The sequence below is a fragment of the Eucyclogobius newberryi genome, unplaced genomic scaffold, assembly GCF_026437365.1.
Source record: "Eucyclogobius newberryi isolate DKJ021-1_F unplaced genomic scaffold, fEucNew1.0.hap1 SCAF_8, whole genome shotgun sequence".
In the NCBI taxonomy this organism is placed as follows: Eukaryota; Metazoa; Chordata; class Actinopteri; order Gobiiformes; family Gobiidae; genus Eucyclogobius; species Eucyclogobius newberryi.
The window spans coordinates 28,173,563-28,193,067 of NW_027316500.1; the positions used below are offsets into that span (position 1 = coordinate 28,173,563).

Here is a 19,505-nt window from a genome sequence, read left to right on the forward strand (position 1 = left end):
GTAACTTACCACTATGTAACCATGCACTATGTAACTTACCACTTTGTAACTATGCACTATGTAACTATGCACTATGTAACTTACCACTACGCGACAGAGACAGAAAATGACCATTATTTCCTGAAAAGCACTAAGCTAACTGACACTTTACCTGTGGAGCGTTTTCAGTTAACGTCGCTTACAGGGTTAAATATTCAACACGTGCCCACATTTTGGTTAATTCCTGGTAATCCTGCACTTGTAGTAGTTCCAAGTATCTACGGGCGACGCCTTCTTGCACAGGATTACCTCAGAAAGCAGCGGGACGTCCTCTGAGCTGCTGCAGTTTGTAGACCCTCTTCTCTTTTGAAGACTTTGCCAGAACGATTGAACCCAGAAAAATAGGTATTCTGGATATTTTTACAGTTTATAGGATTTTATCCAAAATTAAATACAATTAGCAATAGTTTTTCCTGGACACATTATAATTTTATTTTTTTCATTTTTTTAATTGTAGTGATATTTTAGGTTTTAAAAATATATATCTGAATTTGTCTTTGATTTTTGCTCTATTCTTTCAAATTGTGTCTGTCACCGTCTGATGGAAACATAATGATCATTACAATTAGGGCTGCAACAATTATACAATACTATTACTATTATTATAAACCATAATGTTATTGTATTTTGATCATCTGGATCTGGATCTCTTTTTATAACATGGACAGTGGAAAATGTTAATAAAATTGTCAAAAAAGAATAAAACATTTCTGATTTTCTAAAGTAATACACTTATTATATTGTAAATACTGTCTTTCTCAAAGTCTTCACTCACACTATAGTCAACATTGATTTGGTTGATAATGTATTTTAGTCTCATTGTGCAATAGAAAAAATGGTTTGAATAAGGCTGCCCCAAATAAATTGTGTTTGCTGTAACCCGACCCAACATTTTTTAAGTGGGTCGGACGATAGGCAAATTCTTTTTTTTTTTTTTTATTTGAAGGCAAAAAAAAAGATCAACATTTTGCTATTTTTTGACTCGGAGTGACCACCAGGGGTCTAAATCTCCCGATTTTAAGATATTTCAATCAACCTTTTGTACGTCGTTATCCTTCATTTTGGTAGCGAAGGCGAGCGGGGGGAACATGCGGGCGCCGCCATGTTCCCGCCATGTTCATTGTGATGACGCTGCTGGGCGTGTATATTTCCCGTTTTGAGCGTTCTAATATGCTACAGAAGCATGTGGAGGACCGAAAATGAAAACACACATGCGTTGCGCAATGCGTTATCAGTCCTTTTGGGATGTAATATAGGTTTACCAGCGTGCTAGAAATATTCGACACAGCGGTTTACGAAAGACCGGTCGGTGAGTCGGCGAAATAATTGAAAAATAAAACATTTTTAAGTTTTTTCAACAAAATGCTGATACTTTTTTTTCAGTCGGCTAGTTTCATACCGGGTCGGTCGGGTTACGGCAAACAGATATATTATTTTGCTCAGCCTTATTGAAAAAATAATCGTTGACTACTCGACTCGAAATTAGCGTTAGTGACGTGGATAATTGCAATACTTAGCAACATGATACTCATAGAAACATTAGCGCACACCAAGTTCTGACAGTTCAAGTTCTGAAATAAGTATTTGCCGTGGAACAGAACCTGAAAGAAAACCCTTAAATCCAGTTCTGATTCCCTTTAGTCCTGTGCAAAAGTAGACTCACTCATATCGCAGAAAATCCATACCATTATTATTTAACACACCAATGAGACTTTTCACAACAGGTGAAGAAGCCAAACACAAATGTGCAATCTTCCTGTGTATTAGCGCTTGAAGCCGTGGGACGGTGTTGAATATATAGTTTCATTCTTTAGGGAGAGAGAAGCGGCTGCGGCAGAACAAAGCGAGGACACTTTAATGAGCGTACAGTAGTGGCGAGTGTGTTTTTAGAGCGAATCCCACAGGAGTCGCAGCCTGCCAGAGCCTTCTGTGCTGCTTTTTTCCCGGCGTCTCCATCTCCAGCTCGGCCGCACAAAGATCCCAGTGTTCTGAGGCGAAGCAGGCGCTCACACCTCCCACTGCTGCACAGAACTGTCCACGGATCATTCTAGAAAAACCAAAGGTACCGGCGCTAAAGCGAGTCTGGAACCACGGCAAAAGGAAAGCGTGATCGGGGAAGACGGTGACTTTAAAGCAGAACTAAGTAGCTTTAGCAATAATCACATATAATCACGTATAATCGCAGATAATCACATAATCACATACACAAACTTCTAGCGTTTTCAAATTGATATGGAAAAAAGTGCCAGGGTTTCCAGGATCTTTGAGTCGATGTTGCAAGGCTATTTATTCCGTCCCGAGACAGCAGGGGGCGACGACGGGCACTTCAAACAACCCAAAAATACACATTTAACAGTCACAGGGACTTTTAAGAAATGGTTACTGAAGTAAAAATGGTATTTAGTGTCTTCTACAATTTGATTACCGCTATATTTTGTGCAAAACAATATTCTGTTCCTGCTCAGAAAAAAGCCTATACCACACCCGACCCCAACTAAACACTACAAATGTTCAAAAATAAATCTATATATGAACATTAATCACTACAGACGACAATGTGACTATGTTTCAAAGATTTTAATTGTAATTTCAACTTTTCATTTTCAAGTTTTATTCTTTTACATCTTTTTTTTTAAATATTATTCTTAGTATTGTAAATATATTGCTCATTTCTGTTGTGAAAAGGCATTTTTTAAGATCCTATGAAAACGTGCAAACCTAATAAAACCACATGGTTAAAATAACGGCAACGTCTTTCAGGCCATGTGAATGGACAAACCCGAAAGGTTCCAGGAAGCAGGGCGGCAGGGGGCGTGGCCTGACAGGTCCGTACAACTGGGAAACTTCCAGGAAGTGACGCTTCAGTATATACAAAGAAGACTTGATGAATTTAATCAAGGCTCAGTACAAAATACAAGAACAAGAGTACACACTTATCTAATACTTATGAGACAGACCCTGAATTCAGCTGGGCGTGACTGACAGGCAAATGAGCCAATCAGGGACATGCCTGCTCTCCGTATCAAAACAAACATGTCTGCTTATGTCTGAGGAAAAAGATATATAATAATAATAATGCTTAATACGACAGAGGACTGAGAAACACTGCACACGGCAAAAGCATGACACAGGTCACGTCGTTAATCTGAGCTGAGAGGAGAATGATTTAGTCCTAAACGACGTACGACAAACGAGCTCCCACGTTCCACCGAAATGAACTGATTGTGTTTTCCCCCCGCCACTTGAGACGAGAGTTCACTTAAAGCTAGGTTGAATATTCCCTTTGTTCTGTCGGAGTTTGGCCTGAAGCGAGCTCCCGACTGCAGGAAATAAGAAACAAGCAATAAAGCACTTTTGAACGACGGCGAAACGAGCGCGACGGCGACAAGCGACCGGATGCAAACCGAGGAAAAGCAGTCAACCCTGAGCTAAGTCGCTGAAATAATGTCCCTAAATCGTCCCCGGCTTAGTCCCAGTCGCCTCGCCAAGTAAAATATCGTTGAACCAATTATTCTGCGGCGCAAAGTGCTTTGTGTAACTAGGTGTGAACGCCACGTCGGTCCCCAATTACATTTAGAGTCCCCGTCGGAGATGAGCGTTGAATAATGAACAGGCTCACCCACATCTCGGGCCCCGGGGAACGGCGGGCCCTTAAAGCTCATGTAATTATCAAAATGCGTGCGCTCCGACGTCAGAAATTAACGCGGCAAAATAGTACAGAGTAAACATGTGGACACGTTGAACGGCCGCGGGCGCGAAGAGAAAATTGGCTGGAGTTTCCCGCGACGGTTGAATTAAAAATTTATTGTTATTTTTTAGAGATTCACTCTATTTTGGGCGTCGTAAGAGTCTAAAAGTCCCTCATGCTTCGACAGCTCATTAAGTTTAATATGCGAAGCTGTTAGGAGGGTTTGTACTTTTGTAAAGGGTGAAACATCCAATTTTTACCCATGTGTAATTCAAGCCCTTTTGACATCGTTCAGGTTTTCATTTTTTAATTGGGAAACAAAATGAACCTTGTATTTGCGAAAAAGTCTCTAATTATTGCCATTTTATCTGATATTTCTTCTACTTCTGAGAATTCCTACGATAGTTTTCACTGTTAACTTCCTAATAGACAACATTTACGACTGATGATACATTAAAAGAGCTTAAATAACTCTTTGAAATTACCGTATTTTCCGGAGTATAAGTCGCACCAGCCAAAAAATGCATAATAGAGAAGAAAAAAACATATATAAGTCACACTGGAAATGTGGTTGCAAGTGGGAAAATAACAAATAATATCACAAATAAGTCGCTCCAGAGTTTAAGTATATAGTATAAATATAAGTGTAAGTCGCACCCCGTCTAAAACTATGAAAAAAGGTGCGAATATGATAATTATCATAATTTTATCTGATATTTCTACTACTTCTGAGAATTCCTACGATAGTTTTCACTGTTACCTTCCTATTGGACAAGCCAATTAAACATTTACGACTGATAATACATCAAAAGAGCTTAAATAACTCATGTAATCACTAGATACCAAGCGATCAGACAGAACAAACCAGGATGAAATGCAGGTTTCACGGATCATAAAAGGATTCGAGTTTCTAACGTTGCGTACGATCAGAACAAACAATCGAACGGCACGAAACGGAAGATATGAACAAAAGCGTGACGATACGTTTTTGTCAAATTCGTGACAAAAACGACACTCGCTGCAACATTGAATCGAGGAAAGAGGCATTTTACGCTTCAAATATCATAACCTGGGCAACGCGAAGTGGCAAAAACTGACTGAACAGATGAGGAAAGACATTAAGCAAACTGTCAGAGCAGGGAATTGTCCTGACGATTCCAAAACAGAGCCTTGAACGTGATCTCAGATGCCACAGCGCAAAATAAGAGTCTCTAAAGATGCATCAACCTCCAAACCGTGACACGACTTATGAAATTAGAACGACGTGGTGCTGACACAACAAATGTGTAAACTTGTGTTTCGTATTTACCAGAGGTTGACCAGAAAGACGTGTTCGATCTCCTGCAGGATCTCCAGCTCTCTGAAGACGTTCCGGACCTCGTCTCTCTCGATGCACTGCTGCTTGTTCATGTACTTCATGGCGTACATCTTCTCCGTGTCCCTCTTCTGGACGATGCACACCTGCAAACGAGAACAAGAAGTATGAACGCACTCAGAAGGGTTCAAGGAAGCCAGAATTAAGGTATCTCTTCTCTCGTCCGAGCACTTTTGTATCAGAGGTGCTATAGTCTTGTTTTAGTCCTGTTTTAGCCCTGGTTTAGTCCTGCTTTAGTCCTGTTTTAGTCCTGGTTTAGTCCTGGTTTAGTCCTGGTTCAATCCTGCTTTAATCCTGCTTTAGTCCTGGTTTAGTCCTGGTTTAGTCCTGCTTTAGTCCTGGTTCAATCCTGCTTTAGTCCTGGTTTAGCCCTGGTTTAGCCCTGCTTTAATCCTGCTTTAGCCCTGCTTTAGTCCTGGTTTAGCCCTGGTTTAGTCCTGGTTTAGTCCTGGTTTAGCCCTGGTTTAGCCCTGGTTTAGTCCTGGTTTAGTCCTGGTTTAGCCCTGGTTTATTCCTGGTTTAGCCCTGGTTTAGTGTTGTTTTAGTCCTGGTTTAGCCCTGCTTTAGCTCTGCTTTAGTCCTGTTTTAGCCCTGCTTTAGTCCTGGTTTAGCCCTGCTTTAGCTCTGCTTTAGTCCTGTTTTAGCCCTGCTTTAGTCCTGTTTTAGCCCTGCTTTAGTCCTGTTTTAGCCCTGCTTTAGTCCTGTTTTAGCCCTGCTTTAGTCCTAAGTCCATAAAACTGAATGTCTCTCACTCTCGCTCACTCGAGGAGAAAAGCAGGTGCTGAGGGAATTATACACTTTCCTTCCTTTCATCTCCACAACAGCCTCTTCCCTGTGAAGCCGAAGCACTCAGAGCGACACAGACCAAACTCTAAAGTCTAAAGTCTACACTCTACACTCTTCACTCTTCACTCTACTAAACTCTACACTCTAAACTCTTCACTCTACTAAACTCTACACTCTAAACTCTACACTCTTCACTCTACTAAACTCTACACTCTTCACTCTTCACTCTTCACTCTTCACTCTACTAAACTCTACACTCTTCACTCTTCACTCTTCACTCTTCACTCTACTAAACTCTACACTCTAAACTCTACACTCTACACTCTACACTCTACACTCTACACTCTTCACTCTACTAAACTCTACACTCTACACTCTACACTCTTCACTCTACTAAACTCTACACTCTACACTCTACACTCTTCACTCTACTAAACTCTACACTCTACACTCTACACTCTACACTCTACACTCTACACTCTTCACTCTACTAAACTCTACACTCTACACTCTACACTCTACACTCTACACTCTACACTCTACACTCTACACTCTACACTCTTCACTCTACTAAACTCTACACTCTACACTCTACACTCTACACTCTACACTCTACACTCTTCACTCTACTAAACTCTACACTCTACACTCTACACTCTACACTCTACACTCTACACTCTACACTCTTCACTCTTCACTCTACTAAACTCTACACTCTAAACTCTACACTCTACACTCTACACTCTACACTCTACACTCTACACTCTTCACTCTACTAAACTCTACACTCTACACTCTACACTCTTCACTCTACTAAACTCTACACTCTACACTACACTCTACACTCTACACTCTACACTCTACACTCTACACTCTTCACTCTACTAAACTCTACACTCTACACTCTACACTCTTCACTCTACTAAACTCTACACTCTACACTCTACACTCTTCACTCTACTAAACTCTACACTCTTCACTCTTCACTCTACTAAACTCTACACTCTAAACTCTACACTCTACACTCTTCACTCTACTAAACTCTACACTCTTCACTCTTCACTCTACTAAACTCTACACTCTACACTACACTCTACACTCTACACTCTACACTCTACACTCTAAACTCTAAACTCTGAACTCTAAACTCTACACTCTACACTCTAAACTCTAAACCTGACAAGGGGAAATCACACACAATGTTCAAGAGGGGGAAAAATAGTCAACAAACAAAATAAATATATATAAACGTATCATCATGGCTCATCTTTTGGTTATTTAGGGCGACAGTGGCTCAGGTGTAAAGGAGTTGCCCTATACGTAAAAGGAAAGTTACTGCATGTGTACTCATGTGTACTGCAGTTGTGTCCTTGGGCAAGACCCTTTTCTCGTAAGCGTAAATGTGGCATTGTCGGTGGTTGGAACCAGGTGTGGCACAGATTTGCGCCCACGTCAGTCCGATACAGAACAAATACATAACTTTACAAATTTACTGTAATAACAAATAATATCACATATAAGTCACTATAAGTATATAAGTTTAAATATAAGTATAAGTCGCACCCCGGGCAAAACTATGAAAAAAGGTGCGGCTTACAGTCCAGAAAATACGGTATCTGTGATCGACAACGCACACATCAGGTCTAAATCAGGACAAAACCAGGATTATAGCAGGTCTAAATTGGAACTCTAAACTTGTTGTAAACAAGTTTAAGATTATACATTTAAATAATCAGTTTTGGCCTGTAAATGAAGCATAAACGCCGTCGCAGCCGGCGGATCGACTACGACGCGGGACGTGGATGAATGCGGCAGGGAAAACTCCTCAGCGGCGCGGCGAGCTAACATGTGTGAACTTTACGCCGGGTCCGGTGTGATAAATGTGACCCCCGCGGCCCCTCTAATGCACCCACACCGTTAGCGCTCCTGAACCGCTCTCTCAGACGCGCAGTGTTTATGGACAAGCTAATCGCTCATTATTTATTCATTAGGGTTGTGTTTGTGTGGGGAATAACTGTGAAAGGTCAACGCTTGGACGCGGCTCAGAAGACATCAGTCATTATTGTGATATTATGGGCTGTTACTGAGGCTCCGTGTACTTCAGTATTCGGTTTAGTGAAGCCTTTACTAGTCCTACGTTATGCTAAATGGGCTCGGGCTGTTTAGCATATTATCATAAGGCTGTTTCCTCCTCAGAAATATAAAGGGTTGTAGCCAATCTCACGGCGCAGTAACATCACAGTATTCATTTCACGGTACAACGTTTACTGCGATATTGCGGAGAGGCTAACAGAATTGCAGTTGTAATACTTTTTCGCTTTTAAATGACTTGAGTTCGGCGCAAAGCATTACGGTCATCGTAAAGTTAGCTTAAACTACAAAAAACAAACATCAATCATGTTCCAAATAAAAAAGGAACATTTAAAAGTGCTTAGTAACTTCAATTTCTAGAATTTCTTCATGTTGTCTGCGCTAACATGGAGCAAAGGATCATGGTCTATGTAGTTCCCTCAGTTTCTTTAACTCTGAAGGTTGTGATTTGATACATCAATCAAATCAATCAATCAAAATAGGTTTATTGCCATTGTCAATGAACAAAATCACAAACATGGGAACTTGTCTTGGTGATTCGGTGCAACATAAAACAATAAAACAATGAACAATGAATACGTTATATTGTAAAACCCCACGATATTGTTGTGAGACTTTAGACTATACGATATCGCAATACTTTTGTTTGTCGTAACCTCCCTAGACATGTACTTGCAATTTATAGTTTTCCTTTTTCGTCATGAATAAACGTACTGTAATGGAGCGGCAGTGGAGTGTTCTGGGATTGTGTCCTTGGGCAAAACACCCAACTTGCCCATCTAGTGTGTGGTGAGCGAGTGATGGAGCGGAGGTCAGGGGGGCCAAAGGTCAGTCCACCACCACACCCACAGGGATAATCAATAGTAAATGTAAAAGTATAATTTGAACAGAAGTGGTACAAAGTATAATCGACCTTCTGTTTACAATAGTATCATCAAACCTTGGCCAAGTGAGCGATGAAGCCAAACAAGTCTTAACGGCTGTGAATCAGAGCCGGGCCGATCACAATACGGTTTGAACGACCCACAACGAGGCTAAACAAAGGCGTGGCAGTTTCAGGTTAAAAGATTAAGATTAAAACAAGATAAATCTAGCTCTGGGCCGTATAAAATCTAGCTTCTCAGGTCAATAGCGTCGAAAAGCAAACGACTTCTGGATGAGAGCAGTCGTAACATCGTGATTTACCGAAACGGCGTCCACGTTCCCTTTTGCAACCTTACCCGACTCTCCTATATTCCACTCGGTACGCAGAGGTTTTTTATTACGTATTGGTCAGCACAAATGAATAGGGCAGTTGTACTCGTTCAGCCACCATTGTTGTCGTCCTTTGGGGAATCGCTTCACGACCAGTATCATTTATCGTAGCATATGGATGTAAAATGAGCCACTAGGCACCCGTAAACGCCGCACAGTTGCTCCGGCTTGTAAAACAGGCCTGTAAGCAAGAATCCTGCTTACGCGTCGGGTCCCGGTTGTGTAACTTGTTTTGCTAACGTTTCTGGCAGACAAAGGCGGGGGGGGGGCTTGAAGCAACGTTCATCACTCATCTTTGTGTCCGGCGTAATTACATTTGCAGAAGTACATCTCGGCGATGCCCTCCGCGGAGCTTCAGACAAGCGCCATCCTTCACTGTCAGAGCTGCGCGGGACCAGGCCCGGAAGGCCGGACGAAGCGGAGCACCACCCGCGGGGACAGGACGGGTGGTGCTCCGGGGGTGATGGACAGGGCGGGTGGTGCTCCGGGGGTGATGAGGACGCTCCGGAATCACAGACGGCACAAGCACAGATGGACGTTTACGGAGCGATTACGCGGCGCTGGGCAGTAACGGTGGAGGAAGGGGTCAAGAAGGGTCCAGAGATTGGGCTGGGAAACGTGAACATCGCCAGGCTAAATACCGTATTTTCCAGATTATAAGTCGCACTTTTTTCATAGTTTGGCCAAGGTGCGTCTTATAATCTGGAGCGAATTATATGTGATATTATTCGTTATTTTCACATTAGCAACCACAAGAGGGCGCTGTAGGCTCTAAGCGACGCAGAAGAAGAATCTGCACTTTCTCTACCTCTGGAGGTTGGACGTTTTCTTATTTTTTTCGCCATATTGCACAGCCTTACAGTTATTTTGCCTTACAAAAATAAATTGATTTGATTTGATTTGATTTATCGAAATATGTTTTCTAACTCGTTCCTCCATTTACTGTATTTTCCGAAATATAAGTCACACCTTTTTTCATGGTTTGGCCGGGATGCGACTTACACTCCAGAGCGACTTATATGTGATATTATTCGTTATTTTCACACTGGCAACCACAAGAGGGCGCTCTAGGCTCTAAGCGACGCAGAAGAAGAATCTGCACTTCCTCTACCCCTGGAGTTTGTGGAGTTGTTTAGAAGTGACACAGAGGAAGAAGAATTCAATGGATTTAGTGATTTGGGGTAAAACTGATGCTTTGGTAAACTTGTTAGCATGTTCTTTATGCTATAGTTATCTGAATAACTGTTCATATGTTACGTTAACATACCAGACACTTACCACAGTTCTGTCTGTGCCTCGTGTAGCTGAAGGTGTTAGCGTTAGCATACGTACACCTATTCACCATGTTCTCTCATTTGATATTATTTTAAACTGCATTTCAAGATTAAATGTCTTTTCCTGTTCTAAAAATGTCCCTAAAAATGCGACTTATACTCCAGTGCTACTTTTATATGTTTTTTCTTCTCAATTATACATTTATACTATTATACATGCGACTTATACATGCGACTTATACTGTATCAAGCCAAACATATCGGTTCAAACGTCCCTCGTATCGGGTTGATTTTGAAAATGCAGCTGATATCGGAAAATATGGAAAAGAAGCGCAATTAGGCAATTTTTTTTTACAAAATATCTCTGTATGTTTGCACAACAATGCAACTAATTATTTTAAATCCCACACAAACACATTTTGTAATTCACTTTGGAACGTTGTTTGTTATCAATTTGCAAACTACTGCACCGTAACATACTTTGTGAGCCTCGCAATGGATTTTATTATTGACGTCGGCAAATATCGATTCTGTACAGCAGCGAGACACTCCACGTCAGACCAAGCGCTTCTCCTCAACTTTACTCTGGACTCCATATTATGTGAAGCATTTTGACAAAAAGACCTGTTTGTGAGGCACAACGTGATCACATTTTCAATCATACTCAGCTCTTATATGCGTTGTCTCATTTTAAAGAAACAGAAAAACAAGAAGGTCAAATGATCCGTGCAAAATGGTCTTCATCTGATTATCCTCGATGGGATGTCGTAATAGAAGAGTTTCACACATATTAGAGGGAAAGGACAAAATCGACAGCTAGTTTTAATATTTATTACAACAACTACAACAACAACAACAACAACAGCAGCAGCAGCAGGATCATCCATTGAACATACCGTATTTTTCGGACTATAAATCGCACCGGAAAAGAGAAAAACATATATAAGTCGCACTGGAGTATACGTTTTTTAGGGACATGTATTTGATAAAATCCAAGACCAAGAACAAACATTTAATCTTGAAATGCAGTTTAAAGTAATAACAGATTAGAGAACATGGTGACTAGGTGTACGTATGCTAACGCTAACACCTTCAGCTACATGAGGCACAGACAGAACTGTGGTAAGTGTCTGGTATGTTAACGTAACATATGAACAGTTATTCAGATAACTATAGCATAAAGAACATGCTAACAAGTTTACCAAAGCATCAGTTTTACCCCAAATCACTAAATCCACTGAATTCTTCTTCCTCTGTGTCACTTCTAAACAACTCCACAAACTCCAGAGGTAGAGGAAGTGCAGATTCTTCTTCTGCGTCGCTTAGAGCCTAGAGCGCCCTCTTGCGGTTGTCAGTGTGAAAATAACAAATAATACCACATATAAGTCGCTCTGGAGTATAAGTCGCATCCCGACCAAAACTATGACTTATAGTCCGGAATTATACGGTGCAACGCTCAGACTTCCAAACTGGAGCTCAACAAGAACTTGCAGAGAAAAGGTCAAACACACAAAAGGTCATCAAAAGGAGGGGTCATTTTGTACTTCTAACCGAGTAATCCAAAAAAACACCATGAATGTCACTGCAAATGATGTGCCAAAGAGTTGGAATGAGTTAGCGAGCTTCAGATACCTCCTTCTTCCATTCGCTACCAGACAATCTGGTATCTTTTTACTTTTAACACAAAAATAATACATGTTCTATCACGTTTCGCAAGCGGCAGCAGGAAAGCCAGCACTGTTTCAGGTGTGTGGATTTCCCTGAAGCGAAGCCGTTCTGACTCAGCCTCGATCTGTCGCTCAAAACAAACCACGGGACTGACCAGACGAGGTGACCACTGACGCCATAACACCTGCTGTGAGCGCGAGCAGCTACTCGCAAAACCATCACACAGCAACAAAGCAACAGTTTATTCAGGCATCGCTGGGAGGAGAGCTGGAAAATATTTAGTGACAGAATAAATCAAAATGTATGTGTGTTACATTATCCACTCAGAGTACTATCGTCTCAATTATTTTACATTGAGTTAGAATATTATTTTAGTGAAAGAAACACAACATAGGATTAAAAAAAAAGTTTGTTCTGCATTGAGTGTTTTTCTCACTAATACTGTGCAGCCTACATGAAGTACTGCAATGTATTCCTTTGATTTCAGGAGAGTAAATGTCTTTTAAATAAAACTAGGTCATGAATACATGTTTTTGGTACATGTGAAGTTACTTCCCAACAATGCACATACGTGGAGTTCATGTAACATCACAAACTTTAGAATTCAGTTAGAGAAAAGTCAGATAAGACGAGCCAAATGAGGGTGAAAATTCTATGTTTAAGCTGTTAAATCAACACTGTATTAACAGTGTGTTTTAGGGTTCAAATGCCAACATGAATTCAACATTGTTTAAATGTACATGACCCGGATGATTTTGTAAGTGCAAAAAGAGTGGGAATATTGAGTTCTCACATGACCTAAAAGTTTAATGGGATCAAAAGTTAGCTTTTTGTGTCTGTTGTAGCTAATGCTAATGCATATCGTTTGAAGCTGCTTCTGAGCCTGTCGACCTGCTTTAGTGTAGTTTTAGTACTGTAGGTCCAGATCAGTCTGTGATCTCAGTTTAGCACAATCAAATGTAAACCATGACTCTAGGTCATGTGATAGTGCTAAACTGACTGACTGATTGATTGATTGATTGATCCATCCAGTGAAGCCTGAGGGTCAGCTCTATGTTCTTCTATTGGTTGGTTTATAGAGTTAGGGTTAAAGGACAAATATTATGTAATGTTTGTGATGTTATTAGCTTTTAAACATGCTCCTGAGTAACTTTAGTTTGGCATGTCATGTTTTACAATAAAAATGATCTGCTGTTTCAATGTCAGAACAGAGTTAAAATCCAAACATTTCGTTTAATATGTGTCTTTTAACGTTTTGGACCTGATTTTGAGACAAAAAAGGGCTTGTCAACAAGTTTAAATTAAATATGGTCATTTTGTCAATGCACTTGTCGCATTGACATAACTGAGGGTTATGTGTAAATTGGTTTGTACATCTTTTCCTAAACTAAATATAGCCGAGCCGTTTGCTGTGGTGGGCGCTGGAGTCAGATGAAATAACTTTTTGGCTGCCGCGTTCCTAAATCTCGTGTGCCAAGTTACTGCAGTGTTCACTAATCGCATTACACCAGAGCCAAAACCAGAGGAGAAACTTGCCAAGACAGAATTTACAATATACAACACAAAATAATGGCGGCGATCCAAGAGTACATTTGAATTCCTGTATTTTAGAGCCAGGTTTTCAGCTTTCAAAAAGTTGAACATGAAAATAGGACAATAAACCAGTGACTCTCGTGTTGTTGATTAACACTTTTGAATAGTTTGAACTTTTATGGGTTAACTTTAAATCCTTACAATGTCAATAGCAATTTCTCACTTGATGTTTCGCAAAAGCTTTAGAAAATCCTGGGGTCTTTTTGTGCCAGTTCACAGCTCTCACAGATGCACAGGAAGGGCATCCGGTTTAAAATGTACAATCTCTCCTTCTGCAACTTCTAACGAATACTACAACTGTTACTGCTCCTGTTTGTACTTCAACTTACTGCACCTTTGTCCTTTACCTACGTAACTTTTCTGGTGAAAAGCGACTGACATGTTATTGCGTTGCCTAGAATGTTCCACACTTGGGCATTAATAGATTCAGAGTATCTTGTCTTCTTATCATGCAATGCAGCGCCCGGGGACCACCTCCAGGTCTCAGCGCTCGGCTTTCAGGACCACTGTAGTGAGACGATACACCTGTGTTGCTCGGGGAAACCGGGACAGGAACACGCAAACTCCCCCCCTCTTTGTCTCAGAACAGTTTGCGGACCCCTGAGACAGTGCAGCTTTATGGTACGCGCCAACCTTTACGAGTCACTCCCTAAAGGTCTTACTCGAAATACTTCAAATTAGGTTCGTCGCATGCCTGTTACCAAGACATCCAACTGCACCTCATCTAGAACACTGTTATATCTGTTTATCTTGCGACCGCGAACAGGAGTATTTCTGTCATGTAAGAAACTCACGGGGGGAAATGGTCGGAGGCCCCTGTCATAAGGAAAACTACTGTCGCTGCTACACAAATATATTGATTATAAAGTAGACTGCTTCATAATAAGGTCTAAAAAGTGTTAAACAAAGGTGCTTAAAGTGACGTATGACACTTTATGTGGTGTACTTATACCTGTTGTACATATGAATTATAGTTTTATACCAATCGAGCAGGTATTTGTGAAGAAAACGTTGACAAATCTGTAGAAAAATGACAGGAAGTGACATCACACCAGGGACACTCATTCCAGTCAAAGTTTATGCAGAATTTACACAAAAGAAACAACGTTTTTGACCCTTTAAACATGAATTCAACAAAATAAAGTTGTTCTCGTATATTTTTATTCATCAAATTTAAAACATTGTGACATTAGATGAGCTTTTGCAGTGTTTCCCGGGTGATGTCATCAATTACAAACAGGAAGTGAAATTATAAACCTGAAAAATTAGCTAATGTGTAATATTTTTTTTAGATTTTTTAGCAAAATTCTAAATATATTTATCTTAACTGCGTTTTTGTTCAAAGAATCATCCGACCTGTAGGGGGCGCTTTAACTCTGGACTAAATTCACACGACTGTTTAGACTCTCAGTGTGATTAAAAATATATTTCCATAAGTTTTCATTCCATCTGCTTTGTGTTTGTGTTTAGAGCCTGACCACTCGGCTCCATCGGCCCCGCACACAGACACCTCTACAGAGCCATCAGAACCTCTTTAACCGTCCCCGGGGCCCGGCTTGGACTCATCTGTGCTTTTAGTGTTGGACCGATACCACAAATACACCTCGTCCCATCTGCGAGCCGGCTAAAACGGGCCTGGCTTTATGACAAGCCTGGATTTAAGGAAAAGTACAATCCAAGAAACTTTTTTTGACTTTTCCCAAAACTGTCTTGGGGAATTTATCCGACGTTATTCTACGCAGCAGGCCACATCACCATGAGGCGATAGAACTGGATCCTGTGGTACTCAAAAGATGGTAAAGAGAGTGCATTTACTGCCTTTATCAGTGGTGTTAATGTGAGGCCTCAGTGTGTGAAAAAGTAGAAAGGATAAACTGGAAAAAAAAATGTGTTAAAGCCATTTCAAGAGGCTTTATCAATTCTGATTTAATATCTGTAAATTGACATTGCTTTTATAACCATGAAGCAAAAGGTTTCCAAACGTTTCACTCAAGTAAGAGTAGAGGTACTTCAAAATAATACATATTACTCAAAGTAGAAGTGCAAAGTAATGTTCCAAGAAATGACACAAGTAAGATTAAAAAGTATCACAGGAAACTACTACTCAAAGAAGTGTTTTGGACCCGATTTATCTTTAAAAACATTCTATAATTCACAGATTATGGTATTTTAAAAGGTAGAACACATTGTTTGAGAAAAAAGACAACTAAAGCTAAAGAAAATCATTTACCGTATTTTCCAGACTATAAGTCGCACCTTTTTTCATAATTTTGGCTGGGGTACGACTTATACTTATATTTATATTTATATACTTATACTTATACTCTGGAGCGACTTATATGTGATATTATCTGTTATTTTCACACTTGCAACCGCATTTCATACTCCAGTGCGACTTATATATGTTTTTTTTCCTTCTCTGTTATGCATTTTTTGGCTGGTGCCACTTATAGTCCGGAAGATACAGTAATATTTTCAACATATATTACTCACTTTTAGACTTAGATGTAGAATATATAAAGTATGATGTCAAAACCGCTCTGAGAAGAACAATTTTAAGAAGTAAGCGCTGTATTGCTGTTGTTCTCGTCTTAATCATAATCACGTATTTGTGAATGGACTGTGAAAAAAACGTGTTTATTTCCCGTTGAACAAACATGATCATTTTTGTTACTGCGACACCTTTTTTGGACGTCAGTTAAAGCGCCAGAGTAACACTACTTTTCACACCTGCAGCGACGAGAGCTGAGGAGATTTATGTGAATGAAGTCTGGCACTGAAGGTTCAAATCGCTTCCATAACAACATCAGAACCACTTTGAGGTCGTAGTTTAGGCTATATTTACTGAAAATCATCTACATAATAAAGGTTAAAAAAAAGAGATTCATTACCATGTCCAAACAGACAGTCAATGATCAGTTTTTTATGGAGAGGAACGGCCAATGGAGCTGGACTTACTGTCACTTTGGAGGACATTTTCTTATTTTTTTCGCCATATTGCGCAGCCTTATAGTCATTGACATACGTTTTCTTACTCATACCTCCATTTACCGCATTTTCCGGACTATAAATCGCACCTTTTTACATAGTTTTGGCCGGGGTGCGACTTATACTCCAGAGCGACTTATATGTGATATTTATTATTTGTTATTTTCACACTGACAACCACAAGAGGGCGCTCTAGGCTCTAAGCGACGCAGAAGAAGAATCTGCACTTCCTCTACCTCTGGAGTTTGTGGAGTTGTTTAGAAGTGACACAGAGGAAGAAGAATTCAATGGATTTAGTGATTTGGGGTAAAACTGATGCTTTGGTAAACTTGTTAGCATGTTCTTTATGCTATAGTTATCTGAATAACTGTTCATATGTTACGTTAACATACCAGACACTTATACTCCAGTGCGACTTATGTATGTTTTCTTCTTCTCTATTATGCATTTTTGGCTGGTGAGGCGACTTATACTCCGGTGCGATACACTCAAACGTCCGTCTTTTCACGTTTAATGGCTTTTTAACTGATGTCGGTGGTCATTGTCTCACTGCTTTCTGGACCGCAGCTTCTCAAAAGGTCTAACCCACCAGCGCGAACCCTTTTTTTCATTCAAAAATCTCTTGCGATAACCCCCCTCACGTGTGAACAATCTTGTGGCACATTCTAAGATAAGATAAGATAAGATATTCCTTTATTGTCCCACATGGGAAAATTTCATTGGTGCAACGCAGGTAGATACAGAGGTAGATACAGAAGAACAGATCACTTATAGGAAGTCTGAAAAACACTTTCAGTAGAAGATCTCCTATAAATAAATAAAAACTCCCATAGACAAATAAATAAATAAATACATAAATACCATTGCATGTGATCACGACAGTAATTGCACATGAATATGTGTCACGACAGCACATAGGTTGCACATGAATTGCACATGAATTCCAACAGCAATTGCACATATGACAGAATTGCACATCAGTATTAGCTTAGGTCAGTATTGCGAGTGTTCAGTTCTAACAGTTTTTGTTATAAAGTCTGACAGCAGCAGGAAGGAAAGACCTACGGAACCTTTCCTTCACAGATCGAGGGTGGATCAGTCTCTCACTGAAGCTGCTCTCCAGAGCGGAGAGAGTGTCCTGCAGGGGGTGACACTCATGGTCCAGCATAGATGTGAATCTAGCCAGCCTCTTCCTCTCCCTCTCTGTGATGCTGCTGCTCCAGCAGGCCACACCGTACAGGAGGGCTGATGCCACCACAGAGTCATAGAAGGTCTTCAGGAGTGGCCCTGTCACTCCAAAAGACCTGAGTCTCCTCAGGAGGTAGAGCCGACTCTGGCTCTTCCTGTACAGTGCGTCTGTGTTATGAGTCCAGTCCAGTTTGTGGTTCAGATGAACACCCAGGTACTTGTATGAGTCCACTCTCTCAATGTCCCGTCCCTGGATGTTCACTGGTGAGGGGGCAGTGGGGTGGCGTCTGCGGAAATCCACCACCATCTCCTTGGTCTTCCCCGCGTTGATGAGGAAGTGGTTCCGCTGACACCAGTCCACAAAGTCCTTCGCCAGTCCTCTGTACTCCGCGTCATCGTCGTCCGTGATGAGTCCGATGATGGCAGAGTCGTCAGAGAACATCTGCAGGACACAGCTGTCCGTGTCATGTCTGAAGTCTGCAGTGTAAAGGGTAAAGAGAAAGGGCGCGAGGACAGTGCCCTGGGGCGCCCCCACACTGCAGGTCAGAGTGTCAGACACACAGTTCCGGGCTCTCACAAACTGGGGTCGGTCTGTGAGGTAGTCCAGGATCCACTCTGCCAGGTCATACTCCACACCAGCCGTCTCCAGCTTGTCCCTCAGGAGCAGCGGCTGGATGGTGTTGAAGGCGCTGGAAAGATCGAAGAACAGAATCCTCACAGAGCTGCCAGGCTTTTCCAGGTGAGAGAGAGAGCGGTGCAGCAGGGAGATGACGGCGTCCTCCACTCCGATGCCAGACCGATATGCAAACTGCAGCGGGTCCATGGCTGAGCTCACGGTGGAGCGGAGGTGGTCCAGGACTAGCCGCTCCAGTGTCTTCATCAGGTGGGACGTGAGAGCCACTGGCCTGAAGCTGTTGAGGTCTTTGGGGCGCGGTGTCTTAGGCACAGGTACCAGACAGGAGGTCTTCCAGACCTGTGGTACCACCCTCAGCTTCAGGCTCATGTTGAAGACATGCTCCATAACTCCACACAGTTCATCTGCGCAGGACTTAAGGAGCCTGGGGCTGATGCCATCAGGTCCTGCTGCCTTCCTCACTTTAATCCTCTTCAGCTCACTCCTCACCTGTGCTGCTGTGACAGTCAGTGGTTGGCAGGGGGATTGTGTGCTGGGGGGATGGGTGAGTCCAGGCGAAGTGGGGAGCCGATGGTCCGGGGCAGATAAGCGAAGAGGAACAGATGCAGGGCATTGTCCAGCTGTGGAAGAGGAAGCATGCAGCTGTGCAGGGGGAGGGGCGGGTGACCGATCAAACCTCAAGAAGTGAGCATTTAAATCATTCACCCACTGTAGATCCCCCTCTGTCTGGGCAGGGGGGATTTTGAAGCCTGAGATGGTTTTCAGGCTCCTCCACACTCCCTGAATGTTCTTTTGCTGCAGCTGCTCCTCCATCCTCCTCTTGTAGCTGGCCTCAGCCTGCCTGATCTTCCTCCTCAGCTCCTTCTGCACAGTCCTCAGCTCCTCCTTGTTCCCTGACCTGAAGGCTCTCTTCTTCTCCTTCAGCAG

General features: G+C 41.7%; 1 protein-coding gene across 1 annotated transcript in view; it reads right to left on the reverse strand.

Moving 5' to 3' along the window:
• The window catches only part of LOC140351024 (serine/threonine-protein kinase 32C-like), a 238,271-nt gene that overhangs the window by 65,718 nt on the left and 153,048 nt on the right, over positions 1–19,505 (reverse strand). Inside the window, exon 3 of the mRNA XM_072436658.1 lies at positions 5,037–5,188. Within this exon, the coding sequence (XP_072292759.1) occupies positions 5,037–5,188 (152 nt within the window). The remainder of the gene's footprint in view (positions 1–5,036; positions 5,189–19,505) is intronic.